Here is a 26693-nt window from a genome sequence, read left to right on the forward strand (position 1 = left end):
CACAACATTTTATATTTCCATTTTATTGTTAAATGCATGCTTCTTAAAATATCTGTTGAAAAAGTTTGTGTACAGTAACTAGAGCAATCCCTCTGCATGGCAGTTAGGGGTATTTTAGTCCATTCTTGCATATCTGCCATTTATTTTCTGTCTTTATTGAAGTAGTTCTTTGTTCTACTATGGATGAGTGAAATACCCTGTGATAGATCTGTGACTGGAGATTGGAGAATAATATGCTTTGAACAGTATATGTGCTGGAGAGGAGATGGATTGTGAGAGTTGGTTCACACTAGGTCCACAGCTGGACTGCTTCACTGAGCAAGAGGCAGTGGACCAGCGGACATGTAGGAAGGACCCCATGCTTTACAGTGGAAAAGCATGGATCCAGTCACACATCTGTCTCCACTGTATCCAGCTTTATCCATTGCGTTCTTGTGGACACGTATGTGTATAGGAGAAGGTAGAAATATGCTGTGATGAATCCATGGCAGGTGAGGAATATACTGGAATCAGTCCATGTGCAGGGGTGTAGGCATTGTGCCAGAACTACAGAGGGCTGGACCACCTGCAAAACGTTGAATGAGCCTCCTCCAAGCCTGGCCCACACTCACCCTTGACCCTCCCAGACATGCAGAGTAATGCAGGGAGCAGTATACATTACCTGCTTCCAGGGTTGAGTCGCATCTGCTCTTCACAGCACCAGCGGTGTGCAGCCGTACAGCTATGTATACCTCCCAGATATTCTGTCATAGGGAAACACACAAGGAATACAGAGCTATGTGGCTACACACTATGTGGCAAATCAGTTGATTTAGGTGCACAGCCCATTCATGAAATTAGGCACTGCCATAGACCACAATGTACATTTTCAACTATTTCAGCGCAGATTGAGTACATTAAGTGCTGGGATTCTGCCATTCAATGGTGGAACTTCACACATCAGCTAACACTTTATTAACAAGTGCCAGAGTTCGACTATTATATAGCAGTAAAAAATAAGTCTTGCAAAAGTAAAATCTTTTATGCCTACTGTTATTTAGCAAACCTCCAGATTGTGGAGGGGGGACATGTTAGACTTGGATAGCAGGGTTCCTGTTAGGCACACATGGGAGGGGGATGTTTCAAGTTAGGTGTAGCTATAGGGGTTAGTGTTAAAAAAGGGTTATGGTAGCCAATAGGAGAATATTGGTAAAATCTAAGGAGAGGGGAGGGGATGAGCAGGTGTGAGCTACTGGCGCCTGTGGCGCTACATAACATAGCGATCAATGCATGGTTTTCCAGTAAATACACTTTAGACTGTACTGCTGTGGAATAGCATACAAAGGAATAAACATGGAAGCAGGAAATTTGGCACCTGTTAGCAGAAGAGATTTGGGTGCACCATAGGCGCCAATTAAAAAAATCGGGAAGTGTGTGAAAAATGGCCATTGTTTCCTTTTAGTGGCAGAATTGCAGCGAGAGAGGTTAAAGTTGGGTGTGTGAGGGGAGGGAGGGGGGGGGGGGGTTGTCGACTAATAGGTATCAGGGTGAGATTTAGGGTTAGGCATCAATAGGGGGGTGCTTAGGGTTAGGTTTAGTTGTAGTAAAATATCAGTATTAATTGCCAATATTTTACTATCGTTATTGCCACTTTAACAATGTACAATATTGGCAAATTTACCTATATTCTACTTGCTGAAATTGGACGACTACATTTCCTGGTGCCTCTTTTTCATGCCTGCATAACGATTGCGTAACTTATCTAATGCCCATGGCGTGTAAAATGCCATAGACATTTTTTTATTTATTGCTAGACAAGAAACAGAACATTTATATCATGCTTTTCTCCTGGCGATCTCAAAGCACAAGAGCTGCGACTAGGATCATTAGGGTGCCTTGCCCAAAGATTCCTTACTCTTTTATGTACTGGCTTGAGCCGGGATACAAAACTTTGTCAGATGGCTCAAATCTCACATCAAAGGCAAAAGCCTTAGCAGTTTGCTATCCAGCTAACCCCCCCCCCCCCCCCCCCCTCCTAATAAGAAGCACTGTTTGAACAGCTGTAGGATGTACATTGCATGTAACTGTATTATAAGTTACTGTATAAAGTTTTTTTAAGGTAATGGGTGGTAATATTTTGTAAATATTTTTACTCCCAGAACATGAAATTACCATCTGAGAGATGTATTCTTGTACAGGAGTGACTAGTTCCTAAAATGTAATACGTAGTATAAAGCATCTACTGTATTGGCTGTAAATTAAACCATTTATTCCTTCATGACCGCCTAACAAGAACCTAGAAGCTAAATTCATGCTCACAGGAGTGTAACATGACATCTGTGTTATTCTATCTTTCAATCTGTATCCACTTAAAAAATATAAAAAAACAACAGAAAATGCAGAAGCCTTTAACCTTATGTCTAGGAATACTGTATATGCAGACGTTTTTCATCTCACCTTTAACTGTTGCTCTCTCTCTCTCTCTCTCTCTCTCTCTCTCTCTCTCTCTCTCTCTCTCTCTCTCTCTATATATATATATATATATATATCACTTTTTCTGACAAGCAGTCGCTCTACCTTAGGCCATTCCCTCTTTGACCTCTGACAAAGTTGTACTCCTTACTAGATAACCTAAACACACACCCTCTAGGTATGTATATTGAATACTACCCCACCTCTTGTCATCTCCCCGCCATTCCTTTAGATTTTTAAGCTCTTAAGGGCAGGGCTCTCTCACACTATTGTGTCTTGGAAGTTGTTCTCATTTTATTAATCATGCTACTTTTGTCACTGTAATTATCAGTTCTGCATTTTGTACCTGTTCTGTATTTTGTATATTGCTGTTGTAAACCATTGTCTGCATTGTTTTGTACCCCATATTTGTTTCTTACTTTGTACTGCGCCACAAAATATGCTTTATAAATCAAATATATTGTTAAGGATGACAGTTATAGTGTAGCCTGCTATGCTCGTTTCCTTATTCCTGTTGTTGGAAGTTCTTGGGAAATATCTATTGTGGTATGTAATATTAGACCTACTCAGACCACACAAGTCAAAAGGCTGAGGCCTCCTTTGGCCTGTCAGCACTTAACCTATTCAACTGACATCCCAATAGGGAGCTTAGGTTAGCCTAAGATTGCTGATTAGTACTGGGAGGCCACTTATATACTGCTGTTTTGAGGGTAGTGAACGTTAAGAGGTTGATTTGATCAACACTAGAGAGATCCTGCTAGATGCCAAAATAAGGTGTGTGTGGGTGTTATTGATTGTGGAATGTTTGTCAGTTGGATTCCAACACTGAATTGAACTATTGAGGTTTTATAAAATGTCCTATTAATGAAATCTGGGTATTGCTTATTAGTGAGAAAAACTGAAAACAGACCCTAGAGAATTACACAAAAACATGATGTGGTATTTCTCATACTTTTTAAATACTTCTTCACCTTATATGTTGATGCCTCTTGTAATCTCTCTTTAAAAATGGCATTACCAGATTGTAAATCCAGATCATCACTTTATGCTGCTTACTTCAGTTACTAGTGGCCCCATCTCTAATTATGTGCATTTCACCCTGTGTGTTTCCCTAGATTATGCATGTGGCTTGCCATTAGTGTTGTGTACATGCTTTAGTCATACCCATCATGGCAGGTGGAGGGGATACTTTACTTATTAAAACCTTTTTATCATAATGAGATTGTACAATCATGGGATTATTTGCTCTGTAATACGATGTGAGCACTTCAGAAAGTATAAACACATATCAAGTAATAAACAAGAAACTATAGTCTGATTCACATGAATTGGTTGGTAAAAAGAAAAACTGTATTTAAAAAATAAATAAACTATATATATATATATATATATATATAGAGAGAGAGAGAGAGAGAGAGAGAGAGAGAGAGATACAGTGGGATGCAAAAGTTTGGGCAACCTTGTTAATTGTCATGATTTTCCTGTATAAATCGTTGGTTGCTAAGATAAAAAATGGCAGCTAAATATATCATATAGGAGACACACACAGTGATATTTGAGAAGTGAAATGAAGTTTATTGAATTTAAAGAATGTGCACAATAATTGTTTAAACAAAATGATGCAGGTGCATAAATTTGGGCACCACAAAAAAAATGAAATCAATATTTAGTAGATCCTCCTTTTGCAAAAATTACAGCCTCTAAACGCTTCCTGTAGGTTCCAATGAGAACTCTGGATTCTGCTTGAAGGTATTTTGGACCATTCCTCTTTACAAAGCATCTCTAGTTCATTCCGGTTTGATGGCTTCCGAGCATGGACACCTCTCATTAACTCACACCACAGATTTTTCAATTATATTCAGGTCTGGGGACTGAGATGGCCATTCCAGAATGCTGTACTTGCTCCTCTGCATGAATGCCTTAGTGCATTTTGAGCAGTGTTTAGGGTCGTTGTCTTGTTGAAAGATCCAGCCGCGGCGCAGCTTCAGCTTTGTCACTGATTCCTGGACAATGGTCTCCAGAATCTGCTGATACTGAGTAGAATCCATGCGTCCCTTAACTTTGACAAGATTCCCGGTCCCTGCACTGGCCACACAGCCCCACAGCATGATGAAACCATCACCATATTTTACTGTAGGTAGCAGGTGTTTTTCTTGGAATGCAGTGTTCTTTTTCCTCCATGTATAACACCCCTTGTTATGCCCAAATAACTCAATTTTAGTTTCATCAGTCCACAGCACCTTATTCCAAAATGAAGCTGGCTTGTCCAAATGTGTATATAAATACTTAAATAAATAAATAAATAATGTGCTTAGGATACCTCAAGCGGCTTTGTTTGTGCTGTAGGCGTAAAAAAAAGGCTTCCTCTGCATCAGTCTCACATACACATCTCACATCTCCTTGTGTAAAGTGTGCCTAATGCTTGAATGATGCACAGTGACTCCATCTGCAGCAAGTTGATGTTATAGATCTTTGGTGCTGGTATGTGGGTTGACTCTGACTGTTCTCACCATCTGTTGCTTCTGTATATGCGAGATTTTCCTTGGTCTGTCACTTCGAGCCTTCACTTGAACTGAGCCTTTGGTCTTCCATTTCCTTAATATGTTCCTAACTGTGGAAACAGACTGCTGAAATCTCTGAGACAGCTTTTCTGTATCCTTCCCCTAAACCATGATGGTGAACAATCTTTGTCTTCGGGTCATTTGAGAGTTGTTTTGAGACCCCCATGTTTCTACTCTTCAGAGAAAATTAAAAGAGGGAAACTTACAATTGACCCCCTGACATACTCTTTCTCATATTTGGATACACCTGTGCACGTAGGTCAGGGGTCACTGAGCTTACCAAGCCAATTTGAGTTCCAAAATGTAGTTCTAAAGGTTTTGGAATCAATAAAATGTCAACAGTGCCCACATTTATGCACCTGCATCATTTTATTTAAACAATTATTGCACACTTTCTGTAAATCCAATAAACTTCATTTCACTTCTCAAATATCACTGTGTGTCTCCTATATGATATATTTAACTGATATTTTTTAATTGTAACAACCAACGATTTATACAGGAAAATCATGACGATTAACAAGGTTGCCCAAACTTTTGCATCCCACTGTGTATATATATATATGGTCAATGAATCATATTTAAAATGGGTCACTGTTAGCAGTGGGGTCCCACAGGGGTCAGTATGGGGTCCAGTGCTCTTCAATGTATTTATTAATGATTTAGCAGATACAGTAGAAAGCAATGTATTTAAAGGGGGCTTAGATGCTTTCCTTGCATTGAAAGACATTCATGGCTATAATTACTAGGTAATGCCCAGTGGTGTTGATCCAGGGATTTTATCTGATTGCCATCTGGAGTCGGTAAGGACTTTTTCCCTTTTGGGGCTAAATGGACCATGCCTTGTAAGTGTTTTTCGCCTTCCTCTGGATCAACAGGGATATGTGAGGGAGCAGGCTGGTGTTGTACGTTTTCTTTTTCTGGTTGAACTCAATGGACGTTTGTCTTTTTATATTAAAGTATGAGGAGACAAAAAAAAGGAAAAACCAACAGCCCCTGATGATGCAGCTTATAACACAATTGATAATTGCCACCACAATGGTAACCACTGTGAAGGCAAGAGGGGAGTATAAACCTGACCCTGCTTAGGTTAAGAAGTCATTCTCTGAAGACAAAAAGGGGAAACATACCAAAGGGTGGGCTAGCAATGTATATAATAACTGGAAGAGGCACCAAAAGAATAAAAACAATTGTTTTAAAAAGAATAAAATGGGAGGTAGTGGTGGACTTACCTCCCCATAGAAGACTCAGATGAGTACGAGTTCAATTCAAAACATTTTCATTAATAACTCCACAGTGGAAGTGTTTTGAATTGAACTTGTACTCATCTGAGTCTTCTATAGGGAGGTAAGTCCACCACTATCTCCCATTTTATTCTTTTTAAAACAATTGTTTATATTCTTTTTGCGCCTCTGTTCCAGTTTATTCTATATACTAAAAGTAAGTACAGATCACCAATAACCAAGCCAGTGGTTCACAGATATCCATGGGGTCAGCTGTAATAGCTGCTATTGGAGCACCTATTATGAAGTATTAAAAGCTTAAACAAAATGCATTTTAACTGGTAACTCGGATACATACAGTAGATCCCAATTTTGTTTACTACTGGATTGTTTTTTGTTTTTTATTTACTATGGATAAATGGAAGCCAAATAAAATAGAATCTGAAGTAAGTGGAAGGAAATATATAAGTGGTACTATTTAATGCTTAGGAGCAGGATGTCTGTGCTAATGGTGTCAACGTATCATTCCAAGGATTAGCAGTGACTGCCAGCAATACCTTAATAGCCTTTGCCTACTTGACAGACTGGAAAGGGTTTTGTGGATTCAGCAACCTCCTCTTGCCTATCTCCCATGTTCACTTTAATTTTAACCATATGCTTTGACCTCTTTCTTTATCATCCAGGAAAAACAAAATGTACAAATCAAGTTAATACAACAATACTCTTGGTTGTCATTGAATTTTACTTTGAATGTCTTCTGTGGACATTCACTTTTCAGTAAAAAAAAAAAAAAAACAACCCTTATCTAGCAATATTTAAGTAATGGTACATTGATTGGACCACTTCATATACTGCAATTTTATAGTTGATAATGTTGAGTGGAGAGTGTGTGGTAGTGAGTGGATAGTGTGAAATGTTCTCATTGATTGTTTGCCCAATCAAATGAATGTCTTTAAGGCAGGTGTCACACTTGCAGAAAAATCTGCAGCATTTTGCCACATTGGGAAAACGCATGTGAAAACAGACGCAATCATTGTCCATGGGGCTGCTGCGCTTTCAGACGGTATCTTTGATTGTGATTAAAGTGAACTGAGCACCATTTTTAACACCCATCTCAATAGCACATGAAAAATGCATGCCAACAATATGTCTTATTATTAAAATAAACCTCTATTTTACTTTTATTTTACATTTAAAGTTTAGCACTTAAAGAGAACCTGAACTGAAAGTAAAAAAGTCAAAATAACCATACACAGGTCATACTTACCTTCTGTGTAGTCTACTCCTCAATCTCATTCTCCTCGCCTGCATCCCATTTGTCCACTGTGATCAATTGAATTTTCCATCCTTTATTTTAAAAATGGCCATTACCCCATAACCGCTTCCTGGTCAGCACACTGTTAAACTGTAATATCACCCACTTGAGCCTTAGGGAAACATGGGCATTACCTTGCACATTCAGTTGTAACTGACAGCTGCTGATATATAACTGACAGCAACTGGTATATTTCAATACTGACAAAATATTGTCAGAACTGGAAGGGATCACTTTAAGAAGAAAATGGTGAGCTTCTGAGAGGAACTGGCGGTGAGGTAAGTATGTAATATTCTTTTGCAGCTACATCATGTGTTTATTTTAAATACTTTTACTCACTTCAGGTTCCCTTTAAGTTTTATTAGCTTACTTCAGCAGGCCTGTGGTCCAGCTTGTCTGCAGAGATTTCAGGCAGCTAATTGTTTTATTGTACTCATTAGCAAGAAGTAAACAATATCTTTTCATCAACAGAGGGGGTGGGTAATTAGGACAATTTCTTCAAAGAGCTTATATTGACGGAATGTGTGAAGATAGCATCTGTGATTTCTGTAAATAAGTAAGGCAAGAAGGGAAGGGGGAAACATGGCAGCTACTAAAGCTATTACAGGCCAGGAGAAATTCCAGTGAAAGAAAGGGTGCTTAGTTCCCTTTAATGTTAAAACAAATACAACTTATACTACTTTCCCACACAATGCAAGAATTTTTTCATATGATGCACTAGCTACTGTAAAAAAATGTGTGTTAATAAGCACACAAAAGGTGAACTCTTTCGGCAAAACACTTGCTGGGAATCGTCTGCAGTTCCTGTAGGCACAAGTGGGACCTCTATCTTAGTCTGCCTGATTTAACAAATTCACTCTATGCTACAACCAGCCAGAGCAAAGACTGTATGTTTATTCCTTGTAAACAAGTTAAATGTTTTGTTTGCATAATTATATATTTATGGCAGTTAGTATAAAACTGGATTTCTTCACTGAAATAATACATCTACTGATAACGAATAAAATGATATAAAATCTTATTTGCTTCCTTATTTTTCCTCAGCATCACATCAGGCAACTAAGATAACATACAGTGGTGTGAAAAACTATTTGCCCCCTTCCTGATTTCTTATTCTTTTGCATGTTTGTCACACTTAGATGTTTCTGCTCATCAAAAACCATTAACTATTAGTCAAAGATAACATAATTGAACACAAAATGCAGTTTTAAATGATGGTTTTTATTATTTAGTGAGAAAAATAACTCAAAACCTACATGGCCCTGTGTGAAAAAGAAATTGCCCCCTGAACCTAATAACTGGTTGGGCCACCCTTAGCAGCAATAACTGCAATCAAGCGTTTGCGATAACTTGCAACGAGTCTTTTACAGCGCTCTGGAGGAATTTTGGCCCACTCATCTTTGCAGAATTGTTGTAATTCAGCTTTATTTGAGGGTTTTCTAGCATGAACCGCCTTTTTAAGGTCATGCCACAACATCTCAATAGGATTCAGGTCAGGACTTTGACTAGGCCACTCCAAAGTCTTCATTTTGTTTTTCTTCAGCCATTCAGAGGTGGATTTGCTGGTGTGTTTTGGGTCATTGTCCTGCTGCAGCACCCAAGATTGCTTCAGCTTGAGTTGACGAAACAGATGGCCGGACATTCTCCTTCAGGATTTTTTGGTAGACAGTAGAATTCATGGTTCCATCTATCACAGCAAGCCTTCCAGGTCCTGAAGCAGCAAAACAACCCCAGACCATCACACTACCACCACCATATTTTACTGTTGGTATGATGTTCTTTTGCTGAAATGCTGTGTTACTTCTACACACCAGATGTAACGGGACACGCACCTTCCAAAAAGTTAAACTTTTGTCTCGTCGGTCCACAAGGTATTTTCCCCAAAGTCTTGCCAATCATTGAGATTTTTTTTAGCAAAATTGAGACGAGCCTTAGTGTTCTTTTTGCTTAAAAGTGGTTTGCGCCTTGGATATCTGCCATGCAGACCGTTTTTGCCCAGTCCCTTTCTTCTGGTAGAGTCGTGAACAATGACCTTAATTGAGGCAAGTGAGGCCTGCAGTTCATTAGATGTTGTCCTGGGGTCTTTTGTGGCCTCTCGGATGAGTTTTCTCTGCGCTCTTGGGCTAATATTGGTCGGCCAGCCACTCCTGGGAAGGTTCATCACTGTTCCATGTTTTTGCCATTTGTGGATAATGGCTCTCACTGTGGTTCGCTGGAGTCCCAAAGCTTTAGAAATGGCTTTATAACCTTTACCAGACTGATAGATCTCAATTACAGTACTTTGTTCTCATTTGTTCCTGAATTTCTTTGCATCTTGGCATGATGTCTAGCTTTTGAGGTGCTTTTGGTCTACTTCTCTGTGTCAGATAGCTCCTATTTAAGTGATTTCTTGATTGAAACAAGTGTGGCAGTAATCAGGCCTGGGGGTGACTACAGAAATTGAACTCAGGTGTGATAAACCACAGTTAAGTTACTTTTTAACAAGGGGGGTAATCACTTTTTCACACAGGGCCATGTAGATTTGGAGGTTTTTTTTCTCACTAAATAATAAAAACCATCATTTAAAACGGCATTTTGTGTTCAATTATGTTATCTTTGACTAATAGTTAACGGTTTTTGATGAGCAGAAACATTTAAGTGTGACAAACATGCAAAAGAATAAGAAATCAGGAAGGGGGCAAATAGTTTTTCACACCACTGTATATCCTGTGCATTATTTTAAAATGTCACAGAAACAGGCGTGTACACTCTAATGAACATGTCTTTTTAAATAAAGTCTGATGATGGAAATAAATTGGCATCACTTCAGGAAAGTATTAAAGATATGGGAACAATACAGAACTGCAAAGGGCAAATACAGTTTTAATGTTACGTAGAGACTTTCAGAACTGCTGACAGTACAATTTACAGCCGCTTTATAATCAGCTCTACCTTTACGCTCATAAAACCCTGACATTCATTGAGAATATATTGTAACCTAAACCCTTCAGCTGAACACGTCAAGATAATGTTATTTTTTATCTATGGAATCCTGATAATATCTAAATATCCTAGCCACTTTGTCAATGGCAAATGTTGTGTTAGTGAAGGCGTAAAGATGCCTATAAAGGCCTGTACACACACCTGACTAAGGAGGCTGAAAAAGACCACCTCTGTTGATATTTAGGCATGTGTACAGCAGCCCACAACCCGCTTGCGATCAGTCCAGCTTATCAGCTCCCCCCACGACAGCCAATAGCATTGTCTGTGTCACTCCCCTGCAATGTGACATCACGCACGTACCGATCCGTCTTCCATCTGCCCCCAACATAGCTACAAATTCCGTCCTCAACTTCACAGCTGACACATGTCTGGACAAGCTGGCCAGCGATGTCCCCCAACGGGATCGGGTCCTGATCCCCGAAGGGCGACATAAATCAAGAGGTGAGTATGCACCTTAAGGTATGATAATGATGCATAAATGGTGTTATACTTTTTATGTATCTGTAATACTTTCATATGTATCTCGAATAGCTACTATTGTTGTAGTTGCTGTTAATGTATAGTGGTTATACATTTATTTTTTATTTGCTAGATTTAGAAATTAAAAGTCGATTTTTTTAATCAAGAGAACATTAAAATCAATACTGGAAACATGGTAATTACCTTCTAATTTGATCTAAAGCCGCGCACACTTTACATTTTGCGCTGATCATTTGTGATTGTCTTGGCTGAGAATCTTGAGTGTTTACTGGCATTCCATGATGTTAGAATGAAAATCTGCATAATGCAAAAATTAGTAATTTATTATAGAACGTATCCGGCCGACATCTTTCGGACGTATCTAGTAATCCTGAGTTATGATTAAGGACTAGATAAATCCGAAACATGTCAGTCGTTGTACTTTTGGTGTTGCTTTTGGATACTTCCTATATTAAATTACTGTACTCTTTTTGGATTGTGCGGATTTTTTTTTCTCCTGTCACTTGTACCAGATGGACTGTCCATGATCGTGCACTTAGTTAGAAGACTCAGGGGTGTAATGCTATTCCACCTTTACTACATCCCATTGCGTTGTTGAATACCTCTTCAGTGGTTTGGCTGGTTTGATTGGTCTTGCCTGGCCGTTGTTTATATTCTCCACTGCACGGTACCACTTGCTCGTCCTTTCCTCTTCATTGGTGATAGAACAGAATATGCTGCACAGACACAATGCCCACAACTGACATCCTACATATACTGAAGTATACAAGTGTCTATGTAGTTTAGGTTCACGAAGAACCTCATTAAGCTGCAGTGCAGTAAGCATACCATGGCTTTATAGAGAAAAAGGTGGAGCTACCGTACAGAAAACAAATGTTTAATAAACACATCATTTCCTTCTAAACACAATAACTAAATGTACAAAATGCTTAAAACATGACACATATCTATTAGGTTTATTAACATATTTATTATTTTATCTTAACAGGATCCTTCAATCACTACCGGCATACATGACAAGTTGCAAGTTCCAAACACTATTCGAAAATCATGGAATGAGAGAGACAACCGCTGCGATATATGTGCCACTCACCTAAATCAACTGAAACAAGAAGCTATCCAGATGGTGACATCACTAGAACAGTCTGCAAATGCTGAACACTATGATGCAGCTTCACCTGGCTCTCCCCCAGGACATGCTAATATTCCGGCCCTGGTGGGTCCAAGACACATGGGGGGTCTTCAGCCAAGAGACTGGGTTTACATGCCAAACCCTTATTCCCCACCCAGCTATTCTGGATTCATGGCAAACAAGCACAGTGGCAAACCTAACAGCCTTGGTCTTGCCAATGGGCAAGACAAGAAAAACGGATCTCCTTCACATCAAGCCAAAGTTAGTGTACAGATGCCTACAAGCCCAAACAATGGCAACATCTTAAATTCAGTTGCTATTCAAGCCCATCAGTATCTTGATGGTTCTTGGTCTTTGTCAAGAGCCAATGGTGTGACCCTCTATCCTTACCAGGTCAGTATGTTTTATTATTATGTAATACTTTTTTTTTTTTACATTTCTTTTGATTTTTACAAGTGACGGCCTGTTCGAAGTGAAGGTAGCACAATATCTAAAAGTATCAAAAAATGTTTTTATTGAATCAGGTATAAAACACTATCATGTTGACATGTTTCGGACACACAATGGTGCTTAATTATAGCATAGTATGATGGTCTGTTCATTAAAATTCAGACAGAGCTTTCCAACCCAATCCTCAAGTGCCACCAACAGTGCATGTTTTGTGAAAATCCACAGAGGTAGTTAATTAGCTCTGCTGAACACTAATTACCTCACCTGTGAATTTTTGGGGTTTCCTACAAAACAAGTTCTGTTGGTGGGCTTTGAGGACAGGGTTGGAAAGCTCTGCCTTAACAGACCAATGGGAATGTACCTCGGGATTTTTTTTGAATGCAAATAATAGGTATATTTGCCATGGATTTTTATACAGTAGTATAAAATGTCAATACCTATTATGCATATTTTAACCTTATTTAAAAAACCATTTTTCGTACTGTAAATTTGAAATTAGTTGCTCAAACACTAAGAACTCTTTTTGAAAACCATTTCCTCCCTCATTCCCACTATTCTCTCCAACATACCTAGCAAATTTGGTGATGATAGCATGTAAAAGGACTTTGCCTTTGTCTCTCTTGGTGCATGAGACTGTTTAACCTCCCTGGTGGTATGGACTAGCCTGACTCATCCAGGGAAAAATTGCTGGAAACAGTATGGACAAGTCAGGCTCTTCCAGCAACGTAAAGGAAGGGTTCTGTTTTTTCACATGCATTTTTTGCATTATAATTCCATTCATATGCATATTTTTGCATCCTTTGGAAACCTGCATGCAACAATTTGGGCATGAATGTGAAAAAAACTGCCAATTTTCTGCCAAATAGTTGAAGAGAGTCGGAAATTGTGGCTTGGCGGAAAGGGTAAATTAAATCAAATGTGTTCTTTGACATGATTTTTCTGTTTGAAACTTTGATTATAGTCAAAATGTATACTAGAACCTTTCTTGACACATTTTGGTAAGCTACAGGCCAAGATTTCATGAAATTAGCTTTCATTTATTTCAGTATATTACACTTCATAGGTGGATCTTTGTGTTGACACTTGTTTGGTTGCCAATATCATACTGTAGCATGGGGCTCAAAATGTGTTATTGTGTACGTTATTGGAGTAGTCCACCAACAGATTTCAACATTTACTTGCATTTAACATGAAAAACAGAGAAAATGGTAAAAGTTTACAAACCAGCACAAAATATTTAGACTAAAAAAGTCCTGAACAAGTTCTTGACCATACTGGAAAAAATATGCATAGCATTTTTCTTAAAGGGGCAGTTTAGTGAAAATTATTATTTTCCATTAATCACATATCAGTTATTTAATAAGGAGAGCATACGTTTCTCCATAGACCTTGTGTTAAAAAAAAAAAAAGTAGATGATATCACTAATTCTGCTTTTTAAGACAGCTGAGCTGCGTCATTAGCATGCTCTAAGCTGCTCTAAGCAACGGACTTCACTGATAGTAGCAGACACTGCAGATGATTTATAATGACTGGCTCACTCACTACAGAGGGCCGTGCTGTTCTCACATGTAACTAGCTAAGTAAATAGATAAAACAGGCTGTTAATTACCGTAGTTACTTACTTAGCAGCCTGTTTGTTTATTTACTTAGCTAGTTACATGTGAGAACAGCACGGCTCTCTGTAGTGAGTGAGCCAGCCGTTATAAATCAACTGCAGTGTCTGCTACTATCAGTGAAGTCCATCGCTTAGCATGCTAATGACGCAGCTCAGCTGTCTTAAAAAGCAGAATTAGTGATATCATCTACTTTTTTAACACAAGGTCTATGGAGAAACATATGCTCTCCTTATTAAATAACTGATATGTGATTAATGGAAAACAATAATTTTCACTAAACTGCCCCTTTAGGAGCAAAAATTAAACTAAAGTCTGAGATAGAGTCTTTGAGGATCCAAACAAGTATGGAACCTAATCCAAGAGAACATACACATAGTCTGTAGGGGCTCTAGAGGTAACAGCCACTAGTAAATATAAAGCCTTACTCTTCCCACCTATAGAACGGTATTGCAGTGTGGAGTATGCAGGGGTCCCAGGTCTCACAAAGTGCCTGCTAGAAATGAAACAAAAACAGTCAGAACAGTGGGACAATTGTGGTACAAATTAATACTCATAAGCCCAGATTGCAGCAACAACAACCACAGTGATGTATTCCGTGTACAGTTGGAACACAGGTGATTTTAAAGGGACACTTAAGCCAGGAAAAAAAATGAGTTTTACTCACCTGGGGCTTCTACCAGCCCCCTGCAGCAGTCCTGTGCCCTCGCAGCCACTCACTCATCCTCTGGTCCCCCGCTGCCAGTTAGTTTCGTTTTTGCCGACAGGCCCGTCAGGACTGGCCATGCGTACCTTTTTCTGCATTCCCGACTGTAATTAGCGCTATTGCGGGCTGCAACGCGTACAAAAATATGCGTTGCGGCCTGCAATAGCGCTAATTACAGTCGGGAATGCAGAAAAAGGTACGCATGGCCAGTCCTGACGGGCCTGTCGGCAAAAACGAAACTAGCTGGCTGCGGGGGACCAGAGGATGACTGAGTGGCTGCGAGGGCACAGGACTGCTGCAGGGGGCTGGTAGAAGCCCCAGGTGAGTAAAACTCATTTTTTTTTCTGGCTTAAGGTTCACTTTAAGATCAAAGCAGTCATTCTTCAAAATATAAAAAACGTGATCAGATAGTATTACGGACTAGTTCCTATTGACAGTCCCTAGTGGGGGCAAGTGTATAAATGGGTGGGATGATGTGCCACAAGAATGGTAAAATGTCTCAAAACTGTTAAAAATAAAGTAAAGAAAGTGACTTACCTCAAAAGAAGTCACCAACAGCAAAATGGCTGAAGTAAACAATGTTTGTTGGAAACACTACAGAAGATGTGGTTCAGGAGCTAGACCTTGTTTCCTTAGAGCAAAAAGTGTCTGTATAAATAGGCGCTTTGAGCTATCTCCTTGCTGCATACAGACACTGGTTTTGACCTGAGGAAGCTAGATCTAGCCCAGGAAATTCATCATTTGTAGTGTTCCCAATAAACTGTTTTTAGACGTGTATCATTCTTGAACCTCCTCCCACCCCTTTATGCAGTGTGTAGTGCTTAATTAGTGAGCAGTTGCTCAAATATCGATTTAAAAAAAATCGAAGTCAGGCCTGCCCCTGACTTCGATTCTGTTTGATCCTTCCAATACGACTGACATCTGACTTATATGTATGACTCTGCCTGTTATTTGACTACGATTTTGCCTAGCCCTCCTATACCTCAGACATCTGCTCACGTGAACAACCTTGGCCTGTCTCTGATTACTCTTTTCTCACTAGTACTGTGACTTGCACTTGTTACGATAGCCCTATTCACGTATCAGCGTGATACTGTATTTACTTAAAGGACAACTGAAGCAAGAGGAATAATGAGCCTGCCATTTGTATTTCCTTTTAGACAATACCAGTTGCCTGGCTGCCCCACTGATGTATTTGGCTGCAGCAGTGTTTTTACAACACCAGAAACAAGTGTGTGGCTAATCTTATTAGATCTGACAATAAAGTCAGAAACACCTGATTTGCATATGCTTGTTTAGGATCTATGGCTAAAAGGATTAGAGGCAGGGGATCAGTAGAGGTACGTACACACGTTGGATTTTCGCAAACGTTTGGACGTTTGAACGTCTGGTCGTTTTGACGGACAGTCAAACGTCCAAGCGACCGGTCGTTTGCGAATACCCGACGTGTGTACGAGCCTTAAGATAGCCTGTCATCCAGTATTGTTTAAAAGGAAATAAATATGGCAGTCTCCTTATCCCTCTTGTTTCAGTTGTCCTTTAACCACCCTGGCGTTCTGATTAAATCGCCAGGGTGGCTGCGGGAGGTTTTTTTTTGAATAAACAAAAAAACTATTTCATGCAGCCAACTGAAAGTTGGCTGCATGAAAGCCCACTAGAGGGCGCTCCGGAGGCGTTCTTCCGATCGCCTCCGGCGCCCAGAATAAACAAGGAAGGCCGCAATGAGCGGCCTTCCTTGTTTTGCTTACATCGTCGCCATAGCGACGAGCGGAGTGACGTCATGGACGTCAGCCGACGTCCTGACGTCTGCCGCCTCCGATCCAGCCCTTAGCGCTGGCCGGAACTTTTTGTTACGGCTACGCTGGGCTCAGGCGGCTGGGGGGACCCTCTCTCGCCGCTGCTCGCGGCGGATCGCCGCAGAGCGGCGGCGATCGGGCAGCACACGCGGCTGGCAAAGTGCCGGCTGCGTGTGCTGCTCTTTATTTGATGCAAATCGGCCCAGCAGGGCCTGAGCGGCAGCCTCCGGCGGTGATGGACGAGCTGAGCTCGTCCATACCGCCCAGCTGGTTAAGTATAAGCTGACTTTTTGGTCCCAAACAAGTGGCCTAAAAGGGGGGTTGTTGACTTATACTCAAACCAACTTTCCAGAGTATTTTTTGCCAAGTGTACAGCTCTCCCCGGCATAAGCAGAGTGGTGCAGGCATCAAGTGGAAGGTAAAAGTTATCATTGTGACTCCACCAATTGGCCCCTGCATAAACAGAGTGGCGCAGCCGGAATGTAAAAGTGATCCTTGTGACTCCCCTGAGTGGCCCCCCGCATAAGCAGAGTGGCATGGCCAGAATGTAAAGGTGATCTTTGTTACTCCCGAGTGGCCCCCAGCACAAGTAGAATGGCATGGCCGGAATGTAAAGGTGATCGCTGTGACTCCCGAGTGGCCCCCGACATAAGCAGAATGGCATGTCCAGAATGTAAAGGTGATCGTTGTGACTTCCCTAAATGTCACGCAGCATAAGCAGAGTGGCGCGACCAGAATGTAAAGGTGATCTTTGTGACTCCTCTGAGTGGCCCCCGCCATAAGCAGAGTGGTGCAGCCAGAATGTAAAGCTGATCTTTGTGACTCCCCTGAGTGCCCCCTGGCATAAGCAGAATGGTGCGGACAGCGGGTGGAATGTAAGAGTGATGCTTGTGACTCCCCAGATTGACCCCGGCACATGTAAAATGATGCACAGAGAATCGTGCTTTCACTCACAGGTTTGCACCACCCACCTAGATTCCTCATCAGCCTCTGTTGCAGTCTCATCTGTATGAGGCCCTTTAGTGGCACCTCTTATTACGTGTGCTACCGCAGCACGTCTTACAGATGAGACTGGGACAGATGCTGATGAGGAATACAGGCACACGGCACAGACTGTGAGTGAAAAAAGCCCGGTCCGCTGTGTATTGCTCTACGTAAGACGGGGTCAATTGGGGGAGTCTCAGGCATAGCGTTTACATTCCACCCACTGCCTGCACCACTCTGCTTATGCCAGGGGCCACTCGGGGGAGTCACAGGCATACCTTTTACATCCCACCCACTGCCCGCACCACTCTGCTTATGTCGGGGGCCACTCGAGGGAGTTTCAGGCATAGCTTTTACATTCCACCCACTGCCTGCACCACTCTGCTTATGCCGGTGGCCACTCGGGGGAGTCTCGGGCATAGCTTTTACATTCCACTCACTGCCCACACCACTCTGCTTATGCCGGGGGACACTCGGGGAAGTCACAGACATACCTTTTACATTCCACCCACTGCCCACACCACTCTGCTTATGCTGGGGGATACTCGGGGGAGTCTCAGGCAAACCTTTTACATTCCACTCACTGCCCACACCACTCTGCTTATGCCGGTGGCCACTCGGGGGAGTCTCGGGCATAGCTTTTACATTCCACTCACTGCCCACACCACTCTGCTTATGCCGGGGGCCACTCGGGGGAGTCACAGGCATACCTTTTACATCCCACCCACTGCCCACACCACTCTGCTTATGCCGGGGGCCACTCGGGGGAGTCACAGGCATACCTTTTACATCCCACCCACTGCTCGCACCACTCTGCTTATGCCGGGAGCCACTCGGGGGAGTCACAGGGATACCTTTCACATTCCACTCACTGCCTGCACCACTCAGCTTATGCCGGGGGACATTCGGGGGAGTCCCAGGGATACCTTTTACATCCCACCCACTGCCCGCACCATTCTGCTTATGCCGGGGACCACTTGGGGGAGTCACAGGCATACCTTTTACATTCCACTCGCTGCCTGCACCACTCTGCTTATGTCGGGAGTCACAGGCATACCTTTTACATTCCACCCACTGCCCACACCACTCTGCTTATGTTGGGGACCACTCGGGGGAGTCACAGGCATGCCTTTTACATTACACCCACTGCTCACACCACTCTGCTTATGTTGGGGACCACTCAGGGGAGTCACAGGCATACTTTTCACATTCCACCCACTGCCTGCACCACTCTGCTTATGCCGGGGACACTCGGGGGAGTCACAGACATACCTTTACATACCACCTGTTGCCTAGAATCACTCTGTTTATGCCGGGGGACACTCGGGGGAGTCATAGACATACCTTTACATACCACCTGTTGCCTAGAATCACTCTGTTTATGCCGGGGGACAGTCGGGGGAGTGACAGGCATACCTTTACATTCCACCCACTGCCTGCTCCACTCTGCTTATGCCGGGGGACACTCGGGGTAGTTACAGGGATACCTTTTATATTCCACCCACTGCCATCTTATGCCAGGGGCCATTCTGGGGTCATAGCCATCACCTTCACGTAACCGCATGGGGGGGGGGGGCACATAGCCATCAGTATTATTTTCCACTCTGCCTATGCCATGGGCCACTTCACAGAAGATGTGAAGGCCCTGTGGATTTTATTCATCAAAATTGCATTCAAGAAAGTATCTAGATCTGTTGCCTATAGCATCTTGTTGTCTACAGCATCCAATCTGATCAGCCATAACTGCTACATTCCGCCCATACCACCAAAAAGTTGCAATTTACTTACCTTGGGCTTTGTCCAGCCCTCTTCTTGCTGCATTTCCTACCCTCGGCTTATACTTGAGTCAGTTAACTTTTCCTATTTTTTTAGGTATAAGTTGGGGGTCGACTTATACTCTGGTCGACTTATACTGACTGAAGCAAATACTGTATGTTGTTTGTATAACAGACAATGTGAGTGTTGCATGTATAAAGTCTGTAAACGTAATGTGCTCTATCTGCAAGTGTCAAGTTTACCAACCTTTTTGCAGAGTATCATACACAACATTAGATGAAGCACAGGATAATTGATTGAGTGTATGATGGCAGTAAATAAACTCTAGTATTTAGTATTATTAACTCCTTTATTCATGGTGCTGTTTTTGTACTCCACTAGCCAACTCAAGGTCAGGGCGTATGTATTGTCTGTTGAAATGGATGCACTAGAGTAGTAAACTAGCTTTCCTTATGCTGCTTTCTCTATCAAAGAAAGGAATCACCAGAGATTATAAATTGTGTTTAGAAATAATTAGGCTGTCCCAAATAACTTCTTTATCTCATGCATGGGACATTGATTCACTTGAATGAAGCCACAGGAAATTGAATATACAGTTTCTCCTGTGTCATAAGGCATCAGCTGACCTCATCCTTGGCAAGAAATCAGTCAAGCTTTTGCATCACAGTAAATTAGCTAATTACTTCTCAGATGTGAGATCCCTGCATTATCCAACCACCAAAGGGATCTAGATGACCAACGAAAACGCATTTAAACTTAATACATTTTGGTTACATTTTACTTTCTAATAAGCTTGGCCTGATTTGATCCCTTGTGACATTTTTCTAATGCTTCATGAAAAAAATAATTACCTTCATATTTTTCCCTTGGGACTAAGTCTGGTTGGGACAGAGTTTGGAGTTGGTGTTCTTAGGTTATGGACGTCTAATCATGTAAATGGACAGGTCACGTGAATGAGTGTGAAGCAAGTTCATTATGAAGAGTTTAAACCTCCTGGCTATTGGTTTATTTTACATCATACTATTTAGGATCATGCTTTATTTAAGATGATTAAAGTAGGAGTGATTACTTGGCTTAATTAATTAATTAACTTAATGTACTGTAGTAGTAATGAATAAATTGTATGGAATATACATAAGTCATTTGTACAGTGCTTAGTGTTAAATTTTGCCATCTTGTGAAAATGTATGGGTAATCTTTTGTTAGATATCAACTCATTAGTATTATATAATGAGAATATACAGGGATCAAAGGTTTTCTCCAAGATTGTGATTGTTTTGTTTGGAAAGGTAAAAGGAGTTCTCAGTCTCATTGTCAAAACCACAGCCTTGTGGATACTTGGGCATATCGACTTCTGTGATTGTAGTAAACAGGATTATAGTAAATTAGCCTTGTTTACCTTACTAAGGGATGGTTCACACTAGAGCGGATGCAAAATGGAAGTGGTAAGCGCATCCACTAGGTGGATGTATTCCGTCCATTTTGCACCTGGTTACAACAAATTTGCAGCAACTTGCCTAGTGAGAACGGACAGTGTTCGCATAGGCTTTCATTACTGTGACAATGAAAATGTCTGCACCAATAACACAATGTCTCACAGTATAAGCAATCCAAACTGAGTTCGCTGCAGGTAGTTCCAGTTGTATTACAATTCAATGCGACAATCCCACTGTGCTCTCCTCATATTCCTACAGTGAATAAAAGCAATCTCTCATAACGTGATACTGCATAGATATTCTAACTTCCTTCATTGCACATCTAACATGCATCTCCCACTGTTTGTGAATCACACTGTGCTCATCACTGTTGTGGGTCCACTGCATACCCCCTTCCACCAGCAGCTCACCAGATACAAACCATCCCAGTCTGCAGGTGGATCGAGCACTTATTGAAATTCCTCACTGCTGCACATAAACGAGCCAACCGGATCACAATCTTCAGTGTATCAAAATTCTGTTTTAATTCATAAAAAGCAAACATAAAAACGACATTGCGTAGCACTGTTAAAACGTTAGCTTCCAATTGCGCAAATGAATTGCACTTGTGTGCCCTTGGTTTTCATCAAGCACGTCACATATCAATCTGCCCTGCTACCAATCCGGTGTCAGTGGCTTGTCCGCGGCGTGCCACTGGCTCATTGTAATCCTGGAGCGGCGGTGGTTTCTCTCCGATATCTGGACAGCGTGCCGCCGCCCGGCCGGTAGGCGTGCTGACGTCAGACCTGCTGGCTCCGCCCTACGCATTTTGTCGTCACTTCCGGAACTCAGGGAAAAAAACTACCACATTGCTATAAGACACTCCACTGTTGTGACTGAGAATTTGTAGTACTCCTGGTGGCATCACCGAATGATTTTGCGGTCAGTTTTTGTAAACCTTAAGGGCCCGTTTCCACTACATGTGCTGCGATCATCGCACCGCATTTAAACTGCAGCACACGTTAGCCAATTTCCATTGAAGCAAAGTGGGGGAAATTATGGATAGCATGCGGCACATTTCCACAGCACACATCCGAGTCCCCATTGCCACTAATGGGAAACTGCATGAGCAATAATACCATTACTACTGTCGTTACACTATTCGCTACTCTAGTAGCATGTGCATTGCTATGGTAACGAGTGGTACTAACAGTACATACAATACACGCTTAATTACTCGGTACAACGATCAACACAGAGAGGTTCACAGGATACTCCGCCGACACTGGCATGTGTTGACGAATGATAGAGTGGTAAGAGATTTCATATCACCTCTTTCACAGGTTACCTTTAAACGCAGTAAAACACTGCGGAATTTTGTAACATCGAGTCATTTCTGGGGTAAAAATGGTCCCCAGAAACATTGTATAGTCACGGGCACTTACAGCTGTGGAGGGTGCGTTTATTGTCGCTATTTACAAATAGGTAAAGTTATAACGTTGCCCAGTGGGCGACAATGGAAGCTAAAGCATTTTGTTAACTGCAATACTGTGGGTGTTATTTATCTAATGTACTGCAGATGTGGATGCTTTTATGTCGGTAAAACATCAAGAGCTTTTAAAGAAAGGATCAAAAATCATGTGGGGGATGTTGCCAATTGCAACTTCAAATCCCCAATTTCCAGACATGTTCATTTGGAGCACAGAGGGGACCCCAGTTTCATTAGATTCATAGGCTTGGACAGGGTCCATGCTCACCCTAGAGGTGGTGACATTGACAGAGCCCTTTTACAACTAGAATCCCGTTGGATGTTTGACCTCAAGGCCACTGAACCTAAGGGTTTAAATGACAGTATTAATTACCGGGTATTTCTGCCTACTTAGTTCCCTAAAACTATTTCCAGAGTTCCTGGAGCTTGATAGTGGGTCTCTGTTCTAGTTTAAAACATCAAGATCTCCCTCCTGGTCTCCCCTATTCCTGTGTACACTTTGTGACATCTTGAGGGGTCCTAATTCCGGGCCCCGTGATCCCCTCCTGTTGGGGTTCTCTCTTCCTACATGTGGCTAATTTGCATTTTTTGGCCATTTATATACATGCGGGTGTGTATATGTACACCCATGCAGGTGTCAATATATGATTGTTATATGGGCTGGCCTCTCTCCACCTCTCTTATGTATATATGTGTACATGTGCATTCATGCGGATCCGCGGTTTTGGACATGGCACCCCTGAATTTAGGGTGTTTCCATGCCCATAACGCGAATCTATATATTGGAGATTGCAATTCAATATTATTTTATTTTAACAATTTATACATTCCCTCTTTCCTCCCCTGTTGTGCCATTTATTGTCCCAGGCGATGGGGGATGCTATGTCACCTCTATTATGTGTGTCTACTGACTATTTATGCGTATTGCTTGTTTTATGCGGCTCCGCTCCTCCACCCTCCCCATTGGGCGGCCCCCTCTCCGACGTCATCCGTTCGGCGCCATGTGACGCCGCTCTGTGATGTCTGTTGGTGGAGCGCATGTGCGCTAACTATAATCAGAGAAAAAGCATGTGTGCATCAACCAAGTGAACCTGACAAATCTGGCTTTGCAAATTTGGCCTATTGGCTAATCACGAGACATTGCTCATGCAAATAAGCATTTGCTTTCGCATGCCTAAATATGCAGGGTCAAAACCAAAAACCGCAAAACAATCGCCCTGCGGGAATTAGTTCATGCTATACAGCACTATCCAGGGGCGCCACGAGGAGGCTTCCCATTGCCCCCATACAACCGGGGGGCCGCGGGGGTCCCGGGCACTCTCACCGCCTGGAACCCACACAGCGGCACCCCGGAGGTGGAGGCCAGGGGGTGCAGGCGATCTCCCCAGCGTGGCCAGCGCCGGGAAGAGCCGCCCGCACACACCTCCCAGGATTAAAAACAGGCACTTACCTCAACGTCCATTGCGTTCTGCTATATGCGCATAACCTGGGCGCGACACATAAGGGGCGGACAGGCGCAAATAGCCTGCTCCAGGGCTCTCACCTCCTAAAACAAGCCACTCACTACCTGCCCTCAGAAGAAAGAAATGCAATGCTAACTATAATCAGAGAAAAAGCATGTGTGCATCAACCAAGTGAACCTGACAAATCTGGCTTTGCAAATTTGGCCTATTGGCTAATCACGAGACATTGCTCATGCAAATAAGCATTTGCTTTCGCATGCCTAAATATGCAGGGTCAAAACCAAAAACCGCAAAACAATCGCCCTGCGGGAATTAGTTCATGCTATACAGCACTATCCAGGGGCGCCACGAGGAGGCTTCCCATTGCCCCCATACAACCGGGGGGCCGCGGGGGTCCCAGGCACTCTCACCGCCTGGAACCCACACAGCGGCACCCCGGAGGTGGAGGCCAGGGGGTGCAGTCGATCTCCCCAGCGTGGCCAGCGCCGGGAAGAGCCGCCCGCACACACCTCCCAGGATTAAAAACAGGCACTTACCTCAACGTCCATTGCGTTCTGCTATATGCGCATAACCTGGGCGCATGTGCGCTCCAGTTGTCGGCCGCCCTCACGCCCACAATACTGTGGGCGTGTGGTGATGATGTGTGCGACTGGGGACGGGGTGGGATGGGCTGCGCAGCCGCATTTAGTATTTATGGACGCCGTTATGGTGTCCATGCATATACCAACGCTGTCTGCCTTTGAGAAGGCCGCCAGGTGCGGCAAAACATGTCAGGCTCCTCCTGACAACGTCTCCTCTCCTCCATAATCTCTGGAACCTGCACCCATTTGGACCTATCTGCACTTCCTACACCTGGATCACCCGGGTTAGCTGTTTGGCAACACAGGGGATGCGGAAGCCCACACTTGCCCTGCCCTCTGGATTATTTCATTGGAGTCTGGTAAATATGAGGGGACATCGCTCTATGCATCTATTTGCTTGATTGGCTGCATATGCCCTGCGACTGGGGGACTGCCTGTATCATCTGCTATATGTGCCTACACCTTGTGACAATCATCTGTTTTGCATCAGCCTAGACCCTGCGATTGGGGGACTGTATGTCTATACATTCATCTTGCATGCTGTTAGTTTGTTTCATATGCTATCAACCTGCATGCCATCAGCTTGCTCATCTGCTATTCATTTGCTTCAAGTTTGGGCTTATCGATGCTGCCATTACACATGAACTTGCCTCCTTGTGCCCTTTTCATGCTTCAAGAAAACCTTCAAATGTGTGTTGCTCTCATCCATGTGCTTCCTTTGCTCCCTGCATGGTTGGCTTGAACATTTTGGCCTTTTTTGCTCCATCAATATCAGTGGCACTACAACCATCAATTTTTATCAGTTGGTCTGTCATCTATGGTGCAGGTTCCGGTTTGCACATAGGGGACTGCAGCCCCTATTGTGTTGGAGGGTTTTTGTGAGGAGTATTTTTCATTGGGTACTCTGGTTTTATGGGATATTTGTATTTATGTTATATGTTTGATATATGGGATTTATATGAATAAAGTTTTCTATCTTTTTCATGCACCCAAGAGCCAATTCTCTTTTTTTTTTTCTTGGTATTCACTTATGTTGGCATGTGCATGATGAGGATATATATTCTTGCTTTTGTAATATTACATTATTATTCCATTTAGGTAACAATCATTATTTCCCGAAATTGACGCTGCCCTATAGCATTTAGGCATTTTCTACATAACAGTAATGAACGTTACTAACGCATGCTAATGTAGCAGTGCTCTCGCGCAATTCAAGTACCTGGGTCTCGCTAATAGCGTAACTTGTAGTACATGCTGCCGGTAGTAATAGTAATATTGCCGTGCGTTGTCTGTGCATGGCAATATTGCTGCACTATTGTGCATCAGGCCCCATGTCTGCTACCTTGGAAATAGATGCTAGTGGCATAGTACCCGGTACAACCATAGTTCTATCACAGTTCTTCTTTTGAACTACCTGCAGTCAAACACTTTCATTCCAGTGCAGGAGACTTGGGCGCAGCAGTGAGTAACTTCAGCGCCGTTAGAAGATGGCGCTGAAGTTACTTATAAAACACTATAATTCGGCCTCCAGCAATTGCTGGAAGCCAAATTATTTCATTCCCCACCATTCATGGCGGCCTGGAGGGGGAATAGTATTTAACGTGGATGAGAATTTGTGCAGGAGCAGGATCAGCCATACCGGCTGTATCCTGCTCCCAAGTCTCCTGCGCCGATTCCTCTCGTATGCCCTGCAGTAATGTGATGGAGCGGAGGAGATGAAAAAGGATGAAAAAAAAAATCAATGGCTGTTTTTATGTCCGTATCTGTGTAAGTAATTTGTAGGTACATTTTTGTACACTTAATCAAGATGTGAAAAGAGCAGCTGTTATTACACACCTGTGTGTTGCTTTGTTCATATCTTTTTTATTAGTATTTTTCTCTGATTTAGTTTATAACTTCCCACTATATTTAATCCTGAGGAAATTACCTTGCTTGCTTCTGCTGTAAGGATTAAAGCTTCAATTAAAAGAGGTATGGACAAGTATTTTCTTGTCTGGCTGACCTTATGTTTGTAATGTATGCTGGTATTCTTTACTACCGGAACAGACATTATGGTAGGAGTTAAAAAGCAGACATATAATTATTATAATACTTTAACATTATTGTTCAGTGAATGTGCTACTTCTATTAAGGAGGAGCATTGTACCCCTTTGTAGGTTTCACCCCTGTCCACACCTGTCAAAACACCATACTCTGCCAGTTATTTCTATCTGCCAGTTATTTCTATTTAGGTGGAGGTGTGCAGTGTAAATAGACAGGTATATAGTACATGGTA

The 26693-nt window shown here is 42.3% G+C and overlaps 1 protein-coding gene across 2 annotated transcripts in view; it reads left to right on the plus strand.

The window, feature by feature from the left end:
- KIF26B (kinesin family member 26B) overlaps positions 1–26693 on the plus strand; it is a 568793-nt gene that overhangs the window by 202256 nt on the left and 339844 nt on the right. For both annotated transcript variants that reach the window (XM_068232060.1, XM_068232061.1), the window contains one exon: positions 12001–12537. In XM_068232060.1, the coding sequence (XP_068088161.1) occupies positions 12001–12537 (537 nt within the window). The remainder of the gene's footprint in view (positions 1–12000; positions 12538–26693) is intronic.

Source organism: Hyperolius riggenbachi, chromosome 4 (assembly GCF_040937935.1).
Source record: "Hyperolius riggenbachi isolate aHypRig1 chromosome 4, aHypRig1.pri, whole genome shotgun sequence".
Taxonomy (NCBI): Eukaryota; Metazoa; Chordata; class Amphibia; order Anura; family Hyperoliidae; genus Hyperolius; species Hyperolius riggenbachi.